The sequence below is a fragment of the Helianthus annuus genome, chromosome 2 (genome assembly GCF_002127325.2).
Source record: "Helianthus annuus cultivar XRQ/B chromosome 2, HanXRQr2.0-SUNRISE, whole genome shotgun sequence".
In the NCBI taxonomy this organism is placed as follows: domain Eukaryota; kingdom Viridiplantae; phylum Streptophyta; class Magnoliopsida; order Asterales; family Asteraceae; genus Helianthus; species Helianthus annuus.
Window position 1 is genome coordinate 52,224,693 of NC_035434.2, and position 21,992 is coordinate 52,246,684.

The window sequence follows — 21,992 nt, forward strand, 5'->3', positions numbered from 1 at the left end:
ACCACCCGGTGACAAGGAAGATGCTCCTGTAGATAAAAAGGACAACTGGTGGCACCAATAGCTAGATGTCAGCAACGCTTGCAGGATCCTTGGAGGACAGGCCGACAGCCAGTATAAGCGAGTGCTCGGCTAGATTGAATAACAGCTCGCCATGTCACCTCAGGAACTGACAAACGTAAGTGGGGACATAAAGGATATTCCTCCTGGTTTTTAGTAAACACCGTGGGAAATGGGTTTATATATGTGAAGCACGCATACACACGTCATCAAAATGTGGATATAGGACATCTATATTTGTTACATACAATACCATCCAAATGAATTGTTCTTCCTTTACTAGAAGCCAACTTACAATTGGATGTAGATCACTTATTCTTTCATCTTGACGTGGAAAACATCCAACAAAGACTTTGAAAACTCATTTTCTACCATTTTCTTAGTTGGTTTTAAAAGTCGATCATCGGTTTGAATAATATGCTTTTGACATCATAGAATTAAAATGAAAACAATACTTCTAAGTCCCACCACATTTATAGGGTCAATCACCAAAAACCATAAACCTCAATATTCTAGTAGTAATGTGATATCTATTTACTCGAATGATTATTCACAATAAAATAATTTGAATATGGATTTAGATCATTTTTTCTTTGATCTTGACTTAAATAGGGGTAAGATAAAATAAAAAGTTTATTTTGCCTAGGTAGGATGAGAATGAATCTTAACCATTCATTTTTCAAATCAATGGTTAAGATGAAAGTGTTGGAGAAATGAGAAGTGCAAGGGTATCTTGGGAAAATCATATTTGTGGATTTTCTCTCTCCACATGCAAGACACATGCATATTTCACCCCCATTTTTTAAAGAGTAAATTGCCATTTTAGTCCCTGAGTTTTGTCCAAATTTGCCATTTTAGTCCAAATAGTTTTTTTTTTTTTTGCCTCTGAGTCCCTGACTTTTCCCTTTTGTTGCCATTTTGATCACATACACTAACTCCATCCAAAAACTCCATCTTTAACCAGGGGTATTTTGGGGATTTTCATTTTAAATATTTTCAATTGCCATTTTGATCCAATTCAAAAAAATCAAAAAAATTCCAAAAAATCAAAAGAATTCCAAAAAATTCTAAAAAATAATAAAAATTCTAAAAAATCATAAAAATTCTAAAAAAATACAAAAAATCCGTTTCGGCGCGAACCGTTTCGAACCCGAACCGTTTCGAGCTGAACCGTTTCGACGCGAACCGTTTCGACCCGAACCGTTTCGACCCGAACCGTTTCGATCCGAACCGTTTCGAGCTGAGCCGTTTCGACGCGAACCGTTTCGACCCGTACTGTTTCGACTCGAACCGTTTCGAGCTGAACCGTTTCGACGCGAACCGTTTCGACCCGTACCGTTTCGAGCTAAACCGTTTCGACGCGAACCGTTTCGACCCGTACCGTTTAGAACTGAACCGTTTTGACCCGTACCGTTTCGAGGCACGGTTCGGGTCGAAACGGTACGGGCCGAAACGCTTCGCGTCGAAACGGTTCAGCTCGAAACGGTTCAGCTCGAAACGGTTCGGTTCGAAACGGTTCAGCTAGAAACGGTTCGGCTCAAAACGGTTCAGCTCGAAATGGTTCGGCTCGAAACAGTTCAGTTCGAAACGGTTCAGCTCGAAACGGTTCAGCTCGAAACAGTTCGCGTCGAAACGGTTCAGCTCGAAACGGTACGGGTCGAAACGGTTCGCGTCGAAACGGTTCAGCTCAAAACGGTTGGGGTCGAAACGGTACGGGTCGAAACGATTCGCGTCGAAACGGTTCAGCTCGAAACGGTTCGGGTCGAAACGGTACGGGTCAAAACGGTTCGCGTCGAAACGTTTCAGCTCTAAACGGTTCGGGTCGAAACGGTACGGGTCGAAACGGTTCGCGTCGAAACGGTTCAGCTCGAAACGGTTCGGGTTCGAAATGGTTCGCGCCGAAACGGATTTTTTGGATTTTTTAGAATTTTTTAGAATTTTTATGATTTTTTAGAATTTTTTGGAATTTTTTTGGTTTTTTGGAATTTTTTTTATTTTTTGGAATTGGATCAAAATGGCAATTGAAAACATTTAAAATGAAAATTCCTAAAATACCCCTGGTTAAAGATGGAGTTTTTGGATTGAGTTAGTATATGTGATCAAAATGGCAACAAAAGGGAAAAGTCAAGGACCCAGAGGCAAAAAAATAACTATTTGGACTAAAATGGCAAATTTAGACAAAACTCGGGGACTAAAATGGCAATTTACTCTTTTTTAAATGTTCATAACTTTTTTTTACGACATTATTTTTTCATAAAAATTTCACAATAAAATCGAGCGTCTTTTTATTTTTAATTTGAATACCATATTGCTATATAAAATATAAAGACTAAAAAAAACCCACTAATATGTGTTGTATTTCTATGTTGTGTAACATTTTTTTGCTGGATTTTTGTACTATATTTTTGTCCTGAATTTTTTTGTCTTAATTTTTATTTCTCAATTTTTTGTGCTTGAATTTTTTGTACTACATTTTTTGTTGAATTTTTCGTGCTATATTTTTTGTACTGTATTTTTTTGTGCTATATTTTTTGTACTGTATTTTTTTGTGCTATATTTTTTGTACTACATTTTTTGTGCTATATTTTTTTGTACTAGATTTTTTGTGCTAGATTTTTTTGTACTAGATTTTTTAATGTATTTTTAAAAAACAAAATGGATGCCACATGTCATTTTCACTCCTATTTATAAGGACCAAAATGCCGTTCATTCCTACTTAGTAGGAGTGTCACATATTATCATCACAATCATTCTTAGACTACTGAGACAAAATCCACCTTTTAGTGGACTTCCAAAGAATAACACTCCAACAAAGACTTTGAAAATTCTTTTTTTCCACAGAAAGAGACGGGTCTCTAATTTATTATATATCATCTTTCGCTCCTTAAAGTATGATACTCATATTGCAGAACTAATATGAAAAGTATACCACTTCATCAACTATTTCTACTTCCGATCATGAGATCTTCCATGTTCCTTACCATTGCACTAGTCTTAACCTCTTTCTCTAATCTTTCACTTGCAACTGCTGAAGAAGTTTCAAATCTACGGATTACTAATGAAGCATCTTCTCTTCTGAAATGGAAATCTAGCCTTGATAAACAAAGCCAATCATTTCTTTCTTCATGGGTTGGAAGCAACCCATGCTATGATTGGATAGGAATTGGTTGTAGTAACACTACAACAGATGGAGAAAATGTTGTAACAAGCATCCGACTATCGAATTCAAGCTTAAGAGGTACACTTGGTGATCTTGATTCTTTATCTTTACGTAATCTTGAATCCTTGGATCTTTCACTTAACTCGCTCTCGGGCATCATTCCTCAAAGAATTGGGAATCTGAATTCTGTTAAATTCCTTAATCTTTCTTGTAATCAACTTACTGGACTCATTCCTTCCTCTATAGGAAATTTAACCAATCTCCACTATCTTTATCTGGATAACAATACTCTTTCTGGGTCCATCCCATCTGAACTTGGCCGGGCTCGGGATCTCATAGATCTCACGCTTAGCAAAAACCTGTTAAATGGTACCATTCCATTTTCGTTCATAAACTTTAGTAGGATAGAAAGGATAGAAATCAATGATAACAATATATCCGGCTCGATTCCTGAATATTTTGCAAACTATACTCATCTTGAACGGTTGAACTTGGGTAAGAACAATTTTAGTGGTGTCATACCATCTGAACTTGGAAAGAGATCAGCCCTTGTTCACTTGAAATTGTTCATGAATAATCTTATAGGTCCCATTCCTAGGGATATGAATCTAACCAAGATGGAAGTGTTTGCAGTAAGTAGAAACATGCTCTCTGGTCAGTTACCACACAATATATGTGTTTCTGGACGACTTACACAATTATGCGCGTGCTACAATCGCTTCTCAGGGTCTGTACCGAAAAGCGTAAAAAACTGTAGCAGCTTGGTTAGAGTTCGCCTTCAAAATAACCAACTGACTGGAAACATTTCTGATGATTTTGGGATATACCAGGAGTTGGATTATATAAATTTGAGCTACAACAAATTGTATGGTGAGGTGTCTAGTAATTGGGGTTTTTGTCCTAAGTTAACTAGCTTACAGATATCAAACAACAATCTGTCAGGAAAATTACCAATAGAGCTAGGAAGAGCAACAGGATTAGGCGAGCTTTATCTCTCATCAAATCATTTAGTTGGTAAAATCCCAAAAAGCCTTGAAAGATTAAGTTCATTGATGAAGTTGTACTTGGACGATAATTCGTTATCAGGTACAATTCCTTCGGAATTGGGAAGTTTGGACAACTTGGAAGTCCTTAACTTGGCAAAAAATTCTTTTACTGGCCTGATCCAAGAAAAGCTAGGAGAGTGCTTAAAGTTAAGGAGTTTGAATCTAAGCGGTAATAGATTTGAGGGAGTTATTCCTGTACATCTTTCCAAGTTGGACAAGTTAGAATTTCTTGATCTTAGTGAAAATAGTTTGATTGGGTATCTACCACCACAACTTGGAGGTCTAAAGGCACTAGAAACAATGAACCTCTCCCACAATAGCCTCATAGGCTCAATTCCAGCAACTTTTATTCAGATGTTAAGCTTAACCACAGTTGATATATCTTTCAACCAGCTAGAGGGCCCACTTCCAAGTATGCGCGCATTCGAAGAGGCTCCAATGGAGGCACTTAGGAATAACAAGCTGTTATGTGGATACAACACAGGGTTGGACTGTCGAGTGGAACGAAGAAATCAAGATAATGAAAACAAGTTTCTGAAGGTGATGCTTACAATAGTAGTTCCATCTTTGGGATGCATGTTGCTGTTGGTTGTCATTATATCTAGCATATTCTTTTATCTCCATAAAAGAAATCCAAATGGTACTAGTAGGCCACAAGAGATAGAAGCAAAGCCTTTTACAATCTGGAGCTATGATGGGAAAATGGTCTATGAGAACATCATTAATGCAATAGATGACTTTGACCCCAAGCATATTGTTGGGGTTGGTGGATTTGGAACTGTTTATAAAGCAGAGTTGTTATCAGAAGTATTTGCTGTGAAAAAATTCCATGCATCAGAAGATGACAAGATGCATAATTTCAAGAGTTTTGAAGCCGAGATACGAACATTGACCGAAATACGTCATCAAAACATTGTAAAGCTATATGGATTTTGTTTACATCCACGACACTCGTTTTTGGTATATGAGTTCTTGGTAGGAGGAAGCTTAAGGATGGTACTCAATGACATGAAACGCGCTGTTGAATTTGATTGGGAAAAACGGTTGATGGTTGTTAATGGCGTTGCAAATGCATTGTCTTATATGCACCATGATTGTTCACAACCGATTATCCACAGGGACTTGTCAAGCAACAATGTTTTACTGGATTCCGACTGGGTTGCTCATGTATCTGATTTTGGCACAGCAAGGGTATTAGATCAAGACTCATCAAACTGGACTTCATTTGCCGGAACAGTTGGTTATGTTGCTCCAGGTACTCTTAAATTACTATGAGTAACTATTTAAACATATATTTGAAACAAATAGTAACTAATTAGTGAACATTTATGTGCAGAACTAGCATATACAATGGAAGTGAGTGAGAAATGTGATGTTTACAGCTTTGGGGTACTAGCACTAGAAGTTATAATGGGTAAGCATCCAGGAGATTTTCTCACGGTCTCACCTGACATGAAAGGCACATCTTTTATTGAAATTTTAGACCAACGCTTACCTTCACCGTCGGAACAATTAGCTAAACAATTGGAATTACTCGTTGAGGTTGCACTCTCATGCCTACAAAAGAATCCTCACTCTAGGCCATCAATGCGGGAAGTTTCTCTTGGCTTGTCAGTCTAGACTGGTGCTGCTAAAAGGATCTCCTGAACCTTGGAGAAGATTGTTTTCTTGAGATATTGATAACTACATATCTACTTATGTTTTAGATGATGATTTACAATAAACTAAATCTACTTATTGTTACTACATATATATAGTTATATTTTAGATGATGACAGTAAACTACATATCAACTTATGTTATAGATGATTTGATGCAATTTTTTTTCTAGATTTAATGCAATTTAAGTTTCATTTTAATAAAGTCAACTTTTGTGAGGGGTATAAAACCATTTTTTTAAGAACTTTGTTTTGAAGACCGTAAAATAGAGTAACACACATGAATTCTAACAAGTTCAACATGTCGGTAGTATTAGACATATAATTAAACTTAATTATGTTATTATGTGTGTATTAGTTTATAACTTATAATTCCGATAGATATGATATGATAGCTTATGATGGGGATGATAAGCGGGTATATTCAAACTGTTATAAGCAGTTATTCCCGCCAAGATGGAACCGCCAAAACATCACTCATATAATTAAACTTAATTATGTTATTATGTGTGTATTAGTTTATAACTTATAATTCCGATAGATAGATATGATAGCTTATGATGGTGATGATAAGCGGGTATATTCAAACTGCTATAAGCAGTTATTCCCGCCAAGATGGAACCGCCAAAACATCACTCATATATATATATGCAATGTCTGGCAAACTGTTCCGACACCAAGACAATTTCATTTCTTCAGAATTGTTCATTTCATTTCCTTCGTTTTCTCTGTTTGTTTATCATTCTTGCATAACGATTTCCCATTCATCATGAATACTGAATCATGTTTATCGATTAACTCCGCTGCAAACATAACTGAGATCCAACAAAGTGGTATCAGAGCCACGGTCTCAAGAAAGGAAGAAATTCAACCAACATCCACGACAATGCCCTGTCAACATTGTCTCGATGAGAAATATGAAAAAGAAAGGAGACTTCCTCGTGTGAGGCTATGCTATTATTGCCACCAGCCCGGCCAACAAATATATTCATGCAAATCGAAAGAAAAATGAGGAAGCCACTCAATTGATCAATCAAGCGGTTAACGCCGGAATTCAGAATCAAAAGGGTGAAGCGGTCTGCCGTGAAGAAATGATTGTTACTGGAATAGTGGGTGGCCAGTGGGGCGATATATGGTATGTAAGTTCTGAATTTCCACATCACTATGCCGGAAATTTGAATGCATTTAAACGTATAAAACATTTGGTTGGGGTGGAAACCAAATAAGGGGAAAGTGATTTCTTGTTCATTCCCGGAATGTGTTGAGTATGAATCAACTAAGCTTGCAAGGGTATGCGGTTAATAAAACCGGTGACAATTGCAAGATCTTTCCGATGTTTTCTGCACCGGTTATTGAACATGGTGAATGATATGAATGGTATGACCAAAGAGGAGGAATTAGGATTAAAAGAAAAACAGAGGGTGATGGAATTAAATGATGTGAATTAGAAATACAAAGAAAATTATCTTGATTCCTATTTGAGGATCTAAACATATCCTCTCAAGAACCCGACTAGAGTATGATGATCATACGTGCAATGGAATTTCACGATTTCACCGACTGTAAATCGTTACTAGAGATGATGAAAGATAGTAAATTTGTGTTTAAGTACAAACACGAATTGGAAAGGAAATTTGAAGAGATGTTGATGTGGTTCATTACCGTCAAACTGGGAATTTCCACAAGGCCTATTACCCCTTACGCGGCTGATAACAAGAGTGTGGATCTGCTGGGTTTGTATATGGTGGTTGAACGCGATGGTGGCTACCGGAATGTCACCAATAATTACATGTGACCGGTAATCGCGAAAGACATGGGATACGAGTATCATGACGGCGAGTTCATGAGAATCATTTACGCAATGTATCTCGATGTATTGGTGTATTATTACAGGTTCAAGAAGGTACAAGAGAAGGTGATCGACAAAGAAATGATAAGGGAAGGTGAAAGCTCATCGGTCGGTTGCCATGAAAGAAGGATGAGTGCTGATGCTGTACAAGACGAAGCAGCTATGGAACATTATGCCTTATATGCTGGGAATGACTGGGAAGGAGCCTGGAAGATGCAAAAGAAACGTCGGAGATTTGATTTCAAGCAGGCGATGAAGGCCGTCGATGAAGCAATCAAAGTGTGCTCCAGTATGTAGCCACACACAATCAAATTTAGGGGAAAGTATTAGACATATAATTAAACTTAATTATGTTATTATGTGTGTATTAGTTTATAACTTATAATTCCGATAGATATGATAGCTTATGATGGTGATGATAAGCGTGTATATTCAAACTGCTATAAGCAGTTATTCCCGCCAAGATGCAACCGCCAAAACATCACTCATATATATATGTAATGTTCGGCAAACTATTCCGGCACCAAGACAATTTCGTTTCTTCAGAATTGTCCATTTCATTTCCTTGGTTTTCTTTGTTTGTTTATCATTCTTGCATAACGATTTCCCATTCATCATGAATACTGAATCATGTTTATCGATTAACTCCGCGATTAACTCCGCTGCAAACATAACTGAGATCCAACAGGTAGTACAACTATTTCTTTGGCTATTGTACCTGCAAAGAGATATGAAATCTATATATGAGTAGAGATGTAAATCTATTTCAAGAAACCATGTCGAACATGCGGCCTCAACCATTCTCCATCTTCCTCTTATTGTGCTATATTTATTTACTTTGTAATTTGAATCTAGTCTAGTTTTATTGTGTTTATCTCCTTCTCTTATTGTGTTTATTATATTATGAATGGTATCATCCAACAAGTTTAAAAAAATAATATCCATTCGTGAATTTTCCATACGGCTAACTTTCGATTCAAACAAGTTATACGTCAAGACAGTTTCCTGTCATGTGTAATTATGTGCGGTATCCAAATCAACACATCCGCCAATCAAACATATATGCAAATAAACTTTTCAGCTTAATATCATTAATCAAAAACACATTTACAATGTCTGGATCTAACACACATTATGAGAGGATTTGACTTTGAGAGATCTGGAAAAGTTGTGAGTGATAGTAAATGATTGGATATATATTGTTGCAAGTTCCAATCACTAAGGATTTTGCTTAACGAATGAGTCCAATCGCTAGCCATGGACTCAATCGTTTACATCCCCAAACGATTGAGTCCCCAATCACTTACTTTAAATCACCAAGTTAACACATATGTAACATTATATTTCTGGTTACATATGTGACATACAACCAAACCAAGCTATTCTAGACTCGTTTTCACACCCTAACACATAAAAGCCGACTACCTACCAACGATAGACATCAAAATGCATCTACAAACTCCCCTTTGGATATAGCCGGTAGTCAAAGTCTTCGATCTTCATTTTGGATATAGCCGGTAGTCAAAGTCTTCGATCTTCATTTCCATTTGCTTCTACTGTGTATCTTGAAAGCAAAACATACACGAATGACATGCTGGAACTTCAAAGCTTGATCTGTATCCCTTGTCTGATCAAATATCGGCATTTTGTATAATCTTTTAATGTTCTTCTCTAATAATTTCACCAACTACATAGGATTGAAGATCCTAGCAGTTTGGTTTCCATCCTTCAAAACAATCACAGCTTCACCCATTCTAGAATCATAATACCACCACTTTAGTGATTGACAAAAGTCATGTTCTATCTTCTTGAACAATAACTTCTTCATTTATACGAACGCTTCGTTACCACCTCCGACTTCTCACCTGCGAATTTTTGGTTATCGGGTGAACTTTCAACTTTGATATAAATCTCTTCGGACGTTGAGGCTTGATGTTGATATACTTCATCCAACGTTAATATTTCAGTTGTTGCTCGAAGTATTCCGCCATTCTGTAATTTCCCATAAATAAGATTTTTCTTCGACAACGTACGCACATCCCATTTAGATAGACTTTTGAAATTGTGCAGACACTTGAAATACTGAATGCAATCAACACGCTTCACCACATAACACCTATAATCATCTAAGTATGCCCAGCTAATAATCTCACTAACCGGTAATTTCTTTGACTTTGCTGAATAGTGACACTTTTGAACGACCAGTTTTAGTTCTAGCTGGTGGCTTGCAGTTTTCTCTAAACTTTTTCAACCATTTTCTTTTGAACTTCCTCAACTTTGACATTTCTTAATTCTCTTCGACCATCTTCTCTGGTTTTTGAGTTTTCAAAGTTTCCCAGCATCACTAAACATATTGATATTTAAACTAAATATAGGGGTCATTAGGTAAATAGTAGATAGTTTATATTGTAATTATATTAGTTAGCAAGTACGAGGACTAGATGCGACACATTGGAAGATTGTAACCTACACTTAATCAAGGGACGCCTCTCTTCGAGACGTACCTGTTGTTAGGGTTTTGCTATATGAAAAATGTGCCCATCCCACATCGGTGCAAGGATGAAAGCTTGGGAGGACTCCAAGCTTATAAAAGGAGTCCAAGGCTTTGGTTTCAAAGTGCCCCAACCAAAAATACACTTGAAGTGTTTGGTTCTTTCTTTCTTTTCTAGTTCTCTTGTCTTAGAGTGTAGAAAGTTTGTTTAGTTAAACGCTTCGGAGAAGTGTGGGTGTAATTGGGTGGGGGTGGCTTCATAGATTAGTCTATGTGATTGTAACAATTTGTCGCATAGTGGATCTTTCTCTCTGGAGGCCCGTGGTTTTTCTCCGGTTTTGGAGTTTCCACGTATATTCTTGTGTTCAGTTATATTTCTCTATTGTTTGCTTTGGGAGGGTTGTTGGGGATTCTTGAGACCGCTTGTTTCCTAACAAGTGGTATCAGAGCTCCAGGTTTTTGGGGGAGATCTTGGTTTAGAAGGTTCGTAGTATGCTCTGTGGTTGCAGCTTAGTCTGATCTTCCACATCAGAAACGGATTTTCTTGGAGGGTGTCCTGGTATTTTAAAGGTTCGTAGTATGCTCTGTGGTTGCAGCTTAGTCTAATCTTCCACATCAGAAATGATTCGGTTGTCTCGGTTGACTGTTTGTATACGATAGAATTTTACGCGAGCCGGATATACGCATTTTGTCTTGGGAAGGTTCTGGCTAGGAAAGACTTGGTACTTAAGTGTGTCCATTGTGACCCACCTCTCTTTCCTGGGAATCCTTTGTTGGGTGTACTGCTTATAGGCTTGGGTGTATATTTTCTAGTATACAATATTGTTTTTGAAGATACAGATACGATGTCGAAATACAGTCCCATGAGGTTCGACGTAGAGAAATATGATGGAAGAATCAACTTTGGTTTGTGGCAAGTTCAAGTCAAGGATGTGTTGATTCAATCTGGGTTACACAAGGCGTTGAGGGGGAAACCGACCCCTGTTTCAAGCAAGGATTCAAGCGGAACCAGTAAAGACGATGATGAAGAATGGGAAGATTTAGATTTGAGAGCGGCAAGTGCGATTCGTTTGTGTCTAGCAAAGAATGTTCTTGCAAATGTGCATGGGATATCAACTGCAAAGGATTTGTGGGAGAAGCTTGAGCAGTTGTATCAAGGCAAAGGCATCTCAAATCGGTTGTATCTCAAGGAACAGTTTCATACCCTTCGTATGGATGGAGATACAAAAATTTCAGATCATCTAAGTGTTCTCAATAATATCGTGTCAGAACTCGAGGCTATTGGAGTGAAGGTTGAAGATGAGGATAAAGCACTGAGGCTCATATTATCTTTGACATCTTCCTATGAGCATATGAAGCCCATTCTGATGTATGGGAAAGAAACCCTGAAGTATGCGGATGTTACTGAGAAGCTATTGTCTGAAGAGAAAAGACTGGGTAGTAGCCGTCAAACTTCGTCAGAAGGAGCGGTTTTAATATGCGGGAACGGGAAGAAGAAGCACTCACAGAAGATTCCTGTATGGAAGTGTGGACAATCTGAGCATGTCAAGAGAAATTGTCCAGGTGGAGCAGATTCGGCAAGCAGCTCCAAGACAACTAACAATGTCGTCGTCGTTGACGGTGATGATTTATTTTGAAGTTATGTCATCCCTATGGTATGCCCGCGCTACCATGAAAGGGGATGCAATTTGTTAGCGGGTTCACGGACTTACACATGGGCATTGGGTTGGCATAGATGCAAGATGTGTAGTGAAAAATTGATGTTGATGGCTGATGAACTTCCGGGTATGCCAAGCGGGGAAGTTGCACCATAAATTTTCAGCAGGTTTTTCAACATGTGCCGAGAAGAAATTCTTAGAATGGTCTATTCTAAGTGGAGATACTCTTTTATGGTGGAGTATGATCGTCGGTTGAAGACGGTGTTCCTTTGATGTGGTTGTTTTTTTTTCATATATCCAAGGTGGAGATTTGTTAGGGTTTTGGCTATATGAAAAATGTGCCCATCCCACATTGGTGCAAGGATGAAAGCTTGGGAGGACTCCAAGCTTATAAAAGGAGTCCAAGGCTTTGGTTTCAAAGTGCCCCAACCAAAAATACACTTGAAGTGTTTGGTTCTTTCTTTCTTTTCTAGTTCTCTTGTCTTAGAGTGTAGAAAGTTTGTTTAGTTAAACGCTTCGGAGAAGTGTGGGTGTAATTGGGTGGGGGTGGCTTGAGAGATTAGTCTATGTGATTGTAACAATTTGTCACATAGTGGATCTTTCTCTCTGGAGGCCCGTGGTTTTTCTCCGGTTTTGGAGTTTCCACGTATATTCTTGTGTTCAATTATATTTCTCTATTGTTTGCTTTGGGAGGGTTGTTGGGGATTCTTGAGAACGCTTGTTTCCCAATACCTGTTCGGAATCGGCGCCAACAAAAGAGGAAGCAAAAGACACGACGTTTCAAGCATCAGACACATCGATTCAAGAGGAGACGCAACTGTTCAATCGCACCTATTCGTTAGTATATATAGGGTTCATGTATGTCAATTGTATTCATCACTTTTCATTCGATACAAGCAAGTTTATTGTTCTTTTGATTCTCAATTCTTCATATTCAGAACCTGTGATTTGCAAGTTCGATTACCAACAGTGATATCAGAGCACGTTACAAATCCGGGAGGAAGAAACGATTGAATCACAACACGATTCAACCAGTTTGAAAGAAAGAAAGGAGGCGTATATCCGTTTTCGCCATAATCAAATTCCGGTGGTGTCAGTGTTCGAAGCAAGAAAGAAGATTGCAATTGTTTCCTATTTAGACCAACACGGCATCGATATTGTCTATTGAAATCAGTGGGTTCCAAATTAAAGGTTAGAAAGTATTGAACTTTTGAATTCAATAATTTTGTTTTTGACACAATTGATTGGTTCATCAAATCATGTTTCTTTGAAAAGTAAATCTGAATAAGTTTTTGCTTTTTGATTAAATCATTCTTAAGAAAAAACCAATTTGAATTGCTTTTTACAAATTTGATTATCATGGTTTTTTTGGAAAACCCAATTTATAAACAATTTGAAATCTGATTTTAAAAGTGAAAAAAAAAAGAAAATTCACGTTTTTGTACGTCGAAAAGGGATCATAAAAGAATGTTTTAAAATAAAGCAAGTCAATTTCGAATCATAAACGATACGTATAGCAAGAAATCAAACCCGTATCGGTTCTAGCAAGTCAAACCGATTCTTGGTTCAAATAGCAAGTTCCGGACCGTTTGGTTCAAAATAGCAAGTAGCACGTTGAATCATCATGATTCAGTCTAGCAAGAAACGACCATTCTCGGTCAAAGCAAGAAAAGGCAAGCAAAGTGGGTTGATCAACTTAAGTCCAATTAGCAAGTTGGTTGGATACTTTTTATCACTCACAATAGAAAGTAAGCAAGAATCTAATCAGCAAGTCGGCCAGAACCTGATTAGCAAGTGGGCCAGGGTACATAAAAATATGATTAGCAAGTCCGTCAGAAACGCAAGAATCTGGTTAGTAAGTTGGCCAGACGCAAGTACTAAGTAAGAAATTTGATCTACACGGTCAAGAAAGGGATCATCCGATCACAAGCAAGATAGGCAAGAAAAACAAGGCGAGAAAGAAAGGAGGCATGACAGAAAAAAAAGGAAGTGCGTCAACGTCACTCCACGAGCAAGGGAATGTGTCTCTTCAATGCCCAAAATTGAAAGAGTCAAATTACACCCAATAGGAAGTTATGATGGAAATAGTCTTGAAGGCATATAGCCTTTGGGAAACAGTTGTTTCAACTGAAGTGATAAACGAATAGAAGGCGCATACAACGAAAGCAATTATCTTCCAAACGCTACCGGAAGATGTTTTGATGCAAGTTGCGCAATACAAAAAAAGAAAAGGAAGTATGGGATGCAATAAAAGTTCGTTATCTTGGAGCAGATATAGTTCAGAAAGCACGTCTACAAACTTTGAGGAGCGAACTAGAAGTTTTAAAGATGGATGAGAACGAAACAATAAGTAGTTTTGCAAGCAAGTTGGATGGTATAAAAGCCAAATTTAAAACTCTCGATACCACCATTAAAGACAAGAAACTTATAAGGAAATTACTTATCTCCATTCCGAAGAAGTTTCTACCCATCGCGGCAAATATCGAACAATATTCAGAAATAGACAAAATGCCATTTGAAGAAGCAGTGGGAAGAATAATAGCTTTTGAAGAACGTCTCAAAAGTCAAGACAAGCAAGAAGATAATAATCAAGGAGGACTCATGATGGCAAGTGCAAATAATCAGTTTGAAAGTTTGCATCATTGAAAGGGTCGTGGTGTTCAAAACCACGGTAGAAGTCAAGGACAAGGATCTTTCAAAGGAGGAAGAGGACATGGGAAAGATATGGTTCCAAGAAACCAAGACAAGAGCAAGTTCAGATGTTATGTTATGATTGTGGGTAACTTGGTCATTTTGCAAAAGATTGCACCAAGTGGAAGGAAAAGGAGAAAGACACGCAGCAAGAAGCCAATCTCGCATTGGAAGAGGAACCTATGCTACTGCAAGTCAAGCAAGTTGAAGACCTTCGTTAAACTATATTTAGTTTAAGGGGGAGTATTGATATTTAAACTAAATATAGGGGTCATTAGGTAAATAGTAGGTAGTTTATATTGTAGTTAGATTAGTTAGCAAGTACGGGGACTAGATGCGACACTTTGGAAGATTGTAACCTACACTTAATCAAGGGACGCCTCTCTTGGCGACGTACCTGTTCGGAATCGACGCCAACAAAAGAGGAAGCAAAGACACGACGTTTCAAGCATCAGACACATCAATTCATTAGGAGACGCAACTGTTTAATCGCACCTATTCGTTAGTATATATAGGGTTCATGTATGTCAATTGTATTCATCACTTTTCATTCAATACAAGCAAGTTTATTGTTCTTTTGATTCTCAATTCTTCATATTCAAAACCTATGATTTGCAAGTTCGATTACCAACAAAACATACTTTCATTGAAGCTAGGAAAATCCTCATTAGCTGAATTGGAATACATCTTTGGATATTCCTCTTAAGTAATGTCATCAATTTCAACCTCATCAACCTCTATATCATATTCACAACTCAGAATTTGTGACGGTTTAGTTACATGAGCATCACTAACAACAACTTCGTTTTTTTATTAACTTGAACAACTCAGCAATACCATCTTAGACAAACATTCTATGATCTCACCTTCCTCATGATCATCCAAATATTTAGACAAATGAACAACTCCCAGATCATCACAGAAGAAAATCCTTGGAACATTCACCATTTGAAGCGGTGCTTCATGATTCTTTGTACCACCACCAAGAACCACAACCTATTTTTCTAAAGACTCCCCCTCAACAGATGCTTGACCTGACGACCAGCACCGGGAGCACTAGTTGACTTGCATTGGGAGCACTAGTTGACTTGGATGCTCACCATCATCGACATGATCTTTATCCTTTAACTTCCTCAGCCCATCCTTCTTGCATCTTATCTCCCCCTCCAAGTCTATCTGTTAAAGGTAAGCCTTATTCTTTCAAGATATCAAGTGCTTTATTTGTTGTCTTGTTTTGTTGCTCAGAATGTTTCGTAAATGCCCGAAATACTTTTGTGTTATTCTTGTAAACCACTATCTGCTCTGAATTTTCAGCATCATAATTTTGAAGCTCCTTTATCTGTTCAACTTGTTGATTAACCAAATTGGTTAACAGAAGTAATTGAGTTTACATCGACAGATTAGTAATCTCTACTCTACTTGGAACACCACTACCAAGAGATAAGGTAACCATATACGATGAAAGTACATTTTGAGTTGAGATGGTAATCAATGGTGTAGAAGTTCTGGCATCTTGTGTTCCCAAAGACTAATTGTTGTAACAGTTGTTGCTGTAGTTGAAACACTTGAACAAGCTGGATCGCCAACTAGAGTAGACCTTAATAGAAACGGTGTTACTAGATATACAAACGGTGCAGTAGGATCTGGATGATGAACTTGAAAAACCCTTTTTGTCCTCTTAGTCTTCGGTTTTGCTGTTGCTTTCTGTTTTTAGGCTTAGACGCTGGAGGAACAAAGTCTGGATCTTTCTGATCACTAGCAACTTGTCTAGAACTACCCTCGCCACGAGAAGGCACATAGGATGGTAACACCTTACATTTGTACACATTTTGAAACCTAGTTGGTTCTTGCTCAGGTTCACCATCATCTTCATCGTCTACAGTAGTAACTCTTGTTACCATTGCAATGGGCACAAGACGTTAGATTGCCCAATGTCTTTATAAGCTAGATCTTCAGGTATGTGTGTTATTGAAACATTTTCCTTTCCAAAAAAATCTTGGGTGTTTGACACCGGATGTGGTTCTCACATATGTAATGATTTGAAAGGACTAAGGAAGGCTAAGAAGCCGAAGTAGTATGACTTGGAACTTCATGCGGGCAATGGTCAAAGAGTTGGCATGAAGGATGTGAGAGAATATGTTCTTTAACATCCAAGTGGTCTTGAAATTGTTTTGAACAATGTTTGATTTATTCCTAGTGTTACTAGAAATCTTATTTGAGTTTCTGCATTAAGACAACAAGGATTTAAGTATGCTTTTAATGGTGATTATTGTAATAAATTGTTTTTTTAATTAATGCTAAGCCACATAATGGAATCTATGAGATAAAGTTCCAACCTAATAACGTATTAAACAATATTTTCAGACGTAAGAAATTAGATTTAAACGATTCATATCTATGGCATTGTAGACTTGGACACACAAACAAGAATCGTGTTAAGATACGCCGAACTAATGGAATTCTGGATTCCACTATTAAAGATTCTTGTAACATTTGTGAATCATGTTTAAAGGGGAAGTTACCAATGCACCTTTCACGAATGTCCGAGAGGAGTTGAGGATCTACTAGGATTGGTACATACTAATGTATGTGGTCCTTTTATAACAATGGGTATAAATTAGGAGAGATACTTCATTACATTTACTCATGATTTCATTATAGACGATTATGTTTTTCTTATGAAGCATAAACATAAGACTTTTGAAAAGTTCAAAGAGTACCATAAAGAAGTACATAATTAGATGTCTAGAGCCACTAAGATTCTGATCAAATCGAGGAGGTGAATACCTTAGTGATGATTGACGAACATCTTAAGAAATGTAGGACCATTTCAACTCTCTCCGCCTAGAACACCACAACTTAGTGATGTGTTGAAAAGGAGAAATTGAGCTTTATTAGTTATGGTTGGATCGATGATGTATCATACAAACCTCCCATGCTCCTTCTAGAATTTTGCTCTTGAAACTGCCACAAGATTTCTAAATATTGCTCCAACAAAGAAGGTGGACAAAACACCATATCAAGATTTGGCATATGGGAAGAAACCCAAAGTGTCCTACCTTAGGGTATAGGGTTGTAACACTAACTTTACCAGTGAGTATACGAGCAAACTTGATCTCGCGGCGAAAAGGCTGTTTTTCGTCAGATTCTATAGACTGATTGGTTACTATGCCACACCCCCAAAATCCACACGCGGAGTACCACCGCTTAGAGGCGTGACATGACCAGGATCAAGCCACCAATCATATTGAACAACATAAGTAATAAATATAATTCAACCCAAAACAATATAAAAGGGTGTTTAAAACCAAATCATAGTTAAGTGTTTAGCGGAAGCATAATTGTGAAACCCAAAGCAAGTATTAAGTATGAAATAAAACAATGTATTTAGCATGGCACACACACTGCCATGTCCCACAACGTCCGCGTCTCCCTGTGCAAGCTCGATGAGTACCTAACGACCTGCAAGGCATGTAGCAACAAATCAACAACAAAGTTGAGCGAGTTCACAGTGGGTTGTTTAGTTATAGCATTCATTTCGTAAATTGTATGTTCGTTCGTAACCCATGCATCGTATTAATTAAGATCGCGGCCTTCCAGGCATCCGTGCGAAGATTAGTGGGGGCTTCCCATATATTACCAGACCACGCATATCGACTGCTACGAAAAGTAAGAAGTGCCCTAAGTCAATGTCTATAAGCATTGACCCTTTGCCCATAGTCCATTAGTACACGCCCGTCCGGCACGGCGTGAGGTTTGTTAAACCTAATAGCGCTATTAACTAATGACCCGCTCGCCCTAGGCCTCGGCGAATAAGTCGATAATTGTGACAACTCGAAATTTAGAACCTTTCATTGTATCTCGATGTAACCTACTTGAAACGTTATGTGATTAGTTGACGTGTTGGTGTAATGATATATGTGAACGTCCTATGTGATTATATGTTATGTTTATATGTATGCTTGTATGTATGCGACCCGAGACACAAGAACCCGACTCGAGACCATGCGGTCTCGAGTGAACAGTGCAACATATGGGCCGGTTGGGCCGTGCACCTCATCCGAAACCCATTAGGGTGCACCAATGTGGAACAAGTATATAATCCTTAGTGAGAGCTAACCTTGCCATTCTTTGGGCAATCCACACACACTCCTACCTTCTCTCTCTCACTAAAACCCTAGAAGCACAAACCTTCTTCCCTCATTCTCGGATTCAAACCGGTAACACTAGGACTCTCGAATCGAGCTCGGGATCATCACTCAGAAACTCCATTTTATTCATCTTCCTTACTATCTCGGTGCCTTTTCACAACCGGTTAGTGATTCGTGCTAAGTGCTTTTATTTCGGTTGATGATGTGTGATGAGTTGTATGATAATATGCATTTGCTTGTTAAGTTTTACACATCCTTCTTGAAATACCGATATTAAGATTGTTGTTATCCATGATGAATGCATTATGACTATTGTTGGTGTTTGATAAAGGAGCTTGTTTGATTAGGAATACACATGTTCATGTTTGATGTGTAGGATGTGTTTTAGATAACATAAAAATGGTTGAATGTTGATGATAAATCCTATAGATGCATGTATTAATCGGATATGGATGACTAGGTTGTATAACTATTGTGGTTTATGCTTATTTTGATTATTCAAGTGTGCAAGATGAAAACTATAATGAAGAACATGATGAATATGTGAAGAACTTGTTGAATATGATTTGGATATTTGAAATTGATATGTTTGATCCATTTTGGCTAATTGCTAGACAAGAAAACATGTTTGTATGGATAGTACACACTGTTGCATGAAATCGGATTTCCATTGGTTAGTACAAATGCCAGCTGGTAACAGGTGTGTCAGTCGAGACCTTCGGTCTCGACTCGAGACCACCATATGTCAACTCGAGATCACGGTTTCGACACAAGGTTGCGAGTCGAGAACCTCTAGTCTCAACTCGAGACCATGCATCATCAGCACACAAACATCACAACCCGAGACTATGCTTGCGAGTCCAATTTCGACTCGAAACCAATACATGCATGACCCGAGACCTCCTCAGATTGCGACTCGAGAACTTGTAAGCTACAACTCGAAACCGCACAGTCTCGACTAGAGACCGCACAGTCTCGACTTGAGACTACGCACACGTGTACGCTATTTGGACTTTCACGCTGTTACGGGCCTAGGTTAGTGGGCCGAATGTATGGGCTTTCTGTGTATTGTTAATTGTGTATGTCATGCACTGTTTGGACTTGCATTGCTACGGGCTTAGGATTGGGCCGGACTTTTGGGCTTTGCTTACTTGTATACGTGCTACTGTTCAACTCGTAGGTATTATTGTAAACCGCTATGTTTATACGTGTATGCCATGAATAATACATGTATGCAACTTGCTAGTATACGTGTAGAACATACGTGCAATACTTGGATACGAACCTGACTTGAATGGTATCTATGTTAGGACGTAGTTGACCACTTACAACTTGATTGACTTTTTGTGTATCTGCCGAGCAAACCAAGGTGAGTTCACACCCTCTACAAAGCATGGGATTCCCTGGGTTGGGAATGGGGTTAAGGAACGTAGATTCCTCGTCCTCCTTGGGTAGGACAGCAATGGTGCAGGAATGTAATTCCTCGTCCTCACGGACAGATAACTCGTACTAGACCAAAACTCTATCATGAAGTCCCTCTTTTTATATCGACTTAATCGTCGGGCCAATGGCGAGCGGGTCATTTGTTAGATAGCGCTATTTAGGTCTGACAAACCTCACACCGTGCCGTAGAGGACGGGCGTGAACTAATGGATCTGGGGCACGTCAATGATGATAGACATTGACAGTTTCAGGGCACATAAACATGACTACAGTCAGCATTCGATATGGTAACGAGTCTAGTGTATACATGGGGTAGCCCCCACGGCCGAAATGCCAGATAACTATCATGGGGTAGCCCCCACGGCTGGATTGCCAGAATAACCGGGAATAAACAAATCACGTTTTCAACTATGGGGTAACCCCCGCGGCAGGTTGCCAGATAAAGGAAACTGTTTTCGAAACAAACTAAAACGAACACCCAACTGTGAACTCACTCAACTTGTTGTTGACTCGTTACTACATGCTTTGCAGGACCATAGGTGCTTAGCTGGAGCTTGCATGGAGGAGAGTCGTTGTGGGACATGGATAGCTGCGTGCCATATTAAACTTGGAAACAATTGAATTTATGTTTTGGTTTTGAATCTTATGCTTCCGCTTGCAACTTAAACTATGTTTTGTTTGAACACCAGTTGTATTGGTTAGATCTTATAACTACTTATATGCTTGTTCAATATGATTGGTGGCTGGATCCTGGTCAGTCACGCCTCCAAGCGGTAGTACTCCGCAGGTGGATTTTGGGGGTGTGACAGATTGGTATCAGAGCCATTGGTTATAGTGAACTTGGTTTTAATAAGGAAAAGGGTTTTATTAAAATCAGACTATAACCTGTGCAGTGCTCTACGGTCCACAACGACGCTTCACTCCACATGCAAAACTCGACATTCTAGGTGATATGATCCGTGTATATTGCCTACTTGTTAGTTACATAGTACATTGCCCATGGTATGCTTGATTAGTATAACTACTGTAGCTTGAACACATGTGTGCTTACTCCCTTCTGCCATCGCACTTTCGCGAACCTCTCTCACTCATGTTTCCCTCTTATATGAAGATCATGAGTGGACGCGTTAACATGACTCAAGCCCAGTTGACGGCTCTGATTAACGAACGAGTTGCTGCGGCACTTGCAGCTGTATACGCAGGAGGTATATCCTGCAGTCCGAACTCATTCTAGGATCTTTAGAATCCTACTCTCGTGAACCAACCTTTGTGTTAAACTCTGTCTTTTCTTTCGCCCACGATAGGTCAGCATGCTCAGCCACCCGTGTGCACTTTTAAGACCTTTATGGACTGCCGACCCACTACTTTTAGCGGAACTGAAGGAGCAGTAGGTCTCCTCCACTGGTTTGAGAAACTAGAATCTGTGTTTGAAATGTGTAAATGCCCCGAAGTGCGCAGGGTGAAGTATGCTACCGGAACTCTCGAGGGTTTAGCCCTCACATGGTGGAACGCTCAGGTTCAAATGCTAGGGTTGGTTGCAGCCAACACCACCCCATGGGAAACTTTCAAGGAAATGATCAGGGAGGAATACTGCAGTCGTGATGACATTCATAAGCTGGAAGACGAGTTCTACAACCTCAAGATGACGGGGTCAGAAAATTGAGGCGTATACTAGGAGATCGCATGAGCTTGCCTTATTGTGTCCTACTATGTTGGACCCTCCATTTAAGCGAATTGAACTCTTTCTCAAGGGCTTGGTGCCAGAAATCCAAAGTCATGTGACTTCCG

General features: G+C 38.8%; 1 protein-coding gene across 1 annotated transcript; it reads left to right on the top strand.

Moving 5' to 3' along the window:
* Positions 1-2,972: 2,972 nt before the first annotated feature.
* Positions 2,973-6,082, top strand: LOC110915449 (MDIS1-interacting receptor like kinase 2). The gene is made up of 2 exons (XM_022160142.2): positions 2,973-5,518; positions 5,600-6,082. Exons 1-2 carry the CDS (start codon positions 2,974-2,976, stop codon positions 5,881-5,883), a joined length of 2,829 nt encoding a protein of 942 aa, XP_022015834.2. The 5' UTR covers position 2,973; the 3' UTR covers positions 5,884-6,082.
* Positions 6,083-21,992: the final 15,910 nt, after the last annotated feature.

Coding starts and splice junctions, on each gene's coding strand:
- LOC110915449 (XM_022160142.2), top strand. CDS start 2,974: ATGAAAAGTATACCACTTCATCAACTATTTCTACTTCCGATCATGAGA. Junction 5,519..5,599: donor AGTTGGTTATGTTGCTCCAG/GTACTCTTAAAT, acceptor ATTTATGTGCAG/AACTAGCATATACAATGGAA.